The following is a 2,500-nucleotide window of genomic DNA, read 5'->3' as shown; positions in this document are numbered from 1 at the left end:
CTGAATGACTCTTTCCAGGAGATAGGTTTTTAACCTGGAAAAGGTTTGTAAAGTGTTCCTTTGGGAAACTTCTAAATGACCACTTGCATTCATGAATACAGTTTGGTGTTGAAAAAAAATAATGGAACTCAACATTAGTTAGCTCGGTGTTGGCATGACAGATCAGTATACAGTGTCAACATTATACTAAAGGTTAATTTGTCATGGCATTTGTGATTAACAGACCTTGAACAGGAAAGTCAGATTTCTCTGGTGCCCAGGCCAATTTTTGTCTGTCCCAGCTTCTCAGTGGTGGGAGTTTAGACTCTGTTACCTCCCTCCTGTTAAACTGCTGGTCATACCATGATATCCTGTTTCCTTCATAAGCCTTTTGATGATGAGAAAAAAGGTGCTCTTTTCCAAGACCCTAAAAGGAATTTGAAATTCAGATGAACCTAGAAATGATTAGTTATTTGGACCTGTTGGTTTTATTTCACTTGCTTTAGTCAGCAAAGATTCCCAAAATCACAGTGCAATGTTGGGAAGACCTTCATTAGGGTTTGGAGAGGCTTACTAAAGAAGGAAAGAAGCTGGCTATGTAAACTGTGTTATATATTTCCCATTAAGTTAATTAGGCAGCATCTTTTATTAATGCAACAGCTAACTACATGTACATCAGCTAATGACCGAATGGTGGACCAGTAATGGCATACTTCGGCAACATGTCAGTTAAGTCTGACGACTCTCGCCCTTGCTCAAAGAGTTTTTTCTTGTGGAGACCATATAGTTTTTCCCTCTTGCCACAAAACCAAAATAATTTTGTATAGTGTCTCTAAGTATTAGTACCTTATGCTTACTACATGTACATGACACAAATTGTTGAATAAAATTGTTTAGCACTGTTTTCCTCTGAGATTTTCACAACGACCAATTAAGGCAAGTTGAAGGGTTTTGGAGGGGTATTGAAGCCAGATATTAACGCCCAGCTACCCACCAGATAGCCCTTCAATATATGTTTATCATCAGATGCATTATAATTTTTATGATCGTTATTTTTAGTTAGCTCGTGAACTCACATCGTGTTTTTCCAATGCCTTTCTCCTGGTAGTGACATCAGGTAAATATTTTCCATAATTCTTGAAATCTACACGTTGGGTACTGTCACAGAACGGCCAGGAACCTTGCTCGAACTACAACGTAGAGTAAAGAACTCGTTTTATCAAATTCATTAAACAATGTGGATTCCTGTTTCAACATGTAACTGGCAAAGCATCAACTGCTCTTTAAAAAAAAATTCAAGACAGCACATTTATTTTCCGATATATTCCATGGGTATGTGAAGTCTAGGTTCGATATCTTCATTTACGAGATGTATGGTAAGTTTCCAACACGTATGAAAGAGGTAAAGACAAGGGACAAACTTATTCAGTCTTCAGCTGATCGCGGCGGAAATGAACATTGTTTTCAAACAAAATGCATACCACTCTGCGCTCTTCGTTCCAATTTCCTATCAAAACGTCTGTTGCGTATCTTTGTTCTATTCTCCATCCCGGGAGCTTCCATTTCGCCTCTGGATATTCTTCCATTTTTGCAGATTCTTGTCTTCGTAAGTTCTCCAAAGCAATTAGAACTGTGACAAAGAATTTGTTTTCATTTTATGAAGCTGTTGTCATGGACAACCTGTTGCTAGGCAATCATTCCGCTGGCCATTTTGTTGGTTTTCTTCGGCCCAGTTGTCGCGCGGCCAACATGGCAGCTGTATGTGGTACAATAGAAATGGCAGCAAATCACTAAAATGCTTTTGAGAGATATTATCACCGGTAAAGAAAAGTCTCATCTAATTGTCGTACACGGTAATATATTGCTCAACCTGCATTCCATTATTAACGTACGTCAAACTTCAGCCGACAGAATTTGATTCAGTTCGCATATGAAATTAACCTCGCCATCATGGGTCATTTTTAATTCCTCAGACAGCATAAAACTGGATGGCAGACCCTTGTTGCGTTGTTTTGTGAAAACACTTCTTGAAAGGTAAGCACAAATGGACCGTTCACGTGTAGGGAAGACATCAGTTTATCGGACATTCCAACCCCTTTTGAAGGAAAATAGAGATTATTTTTCAGAGAGGCTAAGGTGTGAGCCTGCAGAGGGGGTCTGGGGCTATGCCCCCGAATTTATTTTCAATGAAGGGGTATTTCCTGCATTTTAACATCATTTTTGTGGTATTCTATAAGGTAGAAATACTTGTCTGCCATTTTTGGCTGCAGGTATACATGTAGTTTTACAGGTCACAGGTCATTGTTTTACTAATACAGAACGTGCATGTATCCTAAACATGCTTAAAGGCTAACCTTAGGCCTAAACAAAAGGTGTTAGGCCTAAGATATTGTAAAGATACTGTGTAAAGATACCGTGAATGAAGTAAGACTGCTTGCCTTATGAGTTTGCAAAACATGGGGCATTTAATGGAGAGACTCGGCAAGACATACATAGGATAAGGAAGTGTAAGACGTAATGT

At 38.9% G+C, this 2,500-nt stretch overlaps 2 protein-coding genes across 8 annotated transcripts in view; one reads left to right on the top strand and one right to left on the bottom strand.

Moving 5' to 3' along the window:
• LOC138051295 (cilia- and flagella-associated protein 107-like) overlaps positions 1 to 1,620 on the bottom strand; it is a 2,598-nt gene extending 978 nt beyond the window's left edge. The window contains exons 1-3 of the mRNA XM_068897474.1: positions 1,461 to 1,620; positions 1,056 to 1,169; positions 226 to 406 (exon numbers count right to left, since the gene is read on the bottom strand). Coding sequence (XP_068753575.1) covers positions 226 to 406; positions 1,056 to 1,169; positions 1,461 to 1,565 — 400 coding nt within the window. The 5' untranslated portion in view covers positions 1,566 to 1,620. The remainder of the gene's footprint in view (positions 1 to 225; positions 407 to 1,055; positions 1,170 to 1,460) is intronic.
• A 96-nt stretch (positions 1,621 to 1,716) lies between these two features.
• The window catches only part of LOC138051194 (elongator complex protein 5-like), a 12,213-nt gene continuing 11,429 nt past the window's right edge, over positions 1,717 to 2,500 (top strand). For 4 of the 7 annotated variants that reach the window (XM_068897353.1, XM_068897352.1, XM_068897351.1 and 1 more), the window contains exons 1-2: positions 1,717 to 1,832; positions 1,953 to 2,013. In XM_068897353.1, the coding sequence (XP_068753454.1) occupies positions 1,775 to 1,832; positions 1,953 to 2,013 (119 nt within the window). In that variant the 5' untranslated portion in view covers positions 1,717 to 1,774. The remainder of the gene's footprint in view (positions 1,833 to 1,952; positions 2,014 to 2,500) is intronic. The other 3 variants (XM_068897356.1, XM_068897355.1, XM_068897354.1) reach the window with 2 other exon arrangements.

This window comes from Montipora capricornis, chromosome 6 (genome assembly GCF_036669925.1).
Source record: "Montipora capricornis isolate CH-2021 chromosome 6, ASM3666992v2, whole genome shotgun sequence".
NCBI lineage: Eukaryota > Metazoa > Cnidaria > Anthozoa > Scleractinia > Acroporidae > Montipora > Montipora capricornis.
Note: the sequence above shows the minus strand (reverse complement) of the source record. Positions and strands in the feature narration are given on the sequence as shown.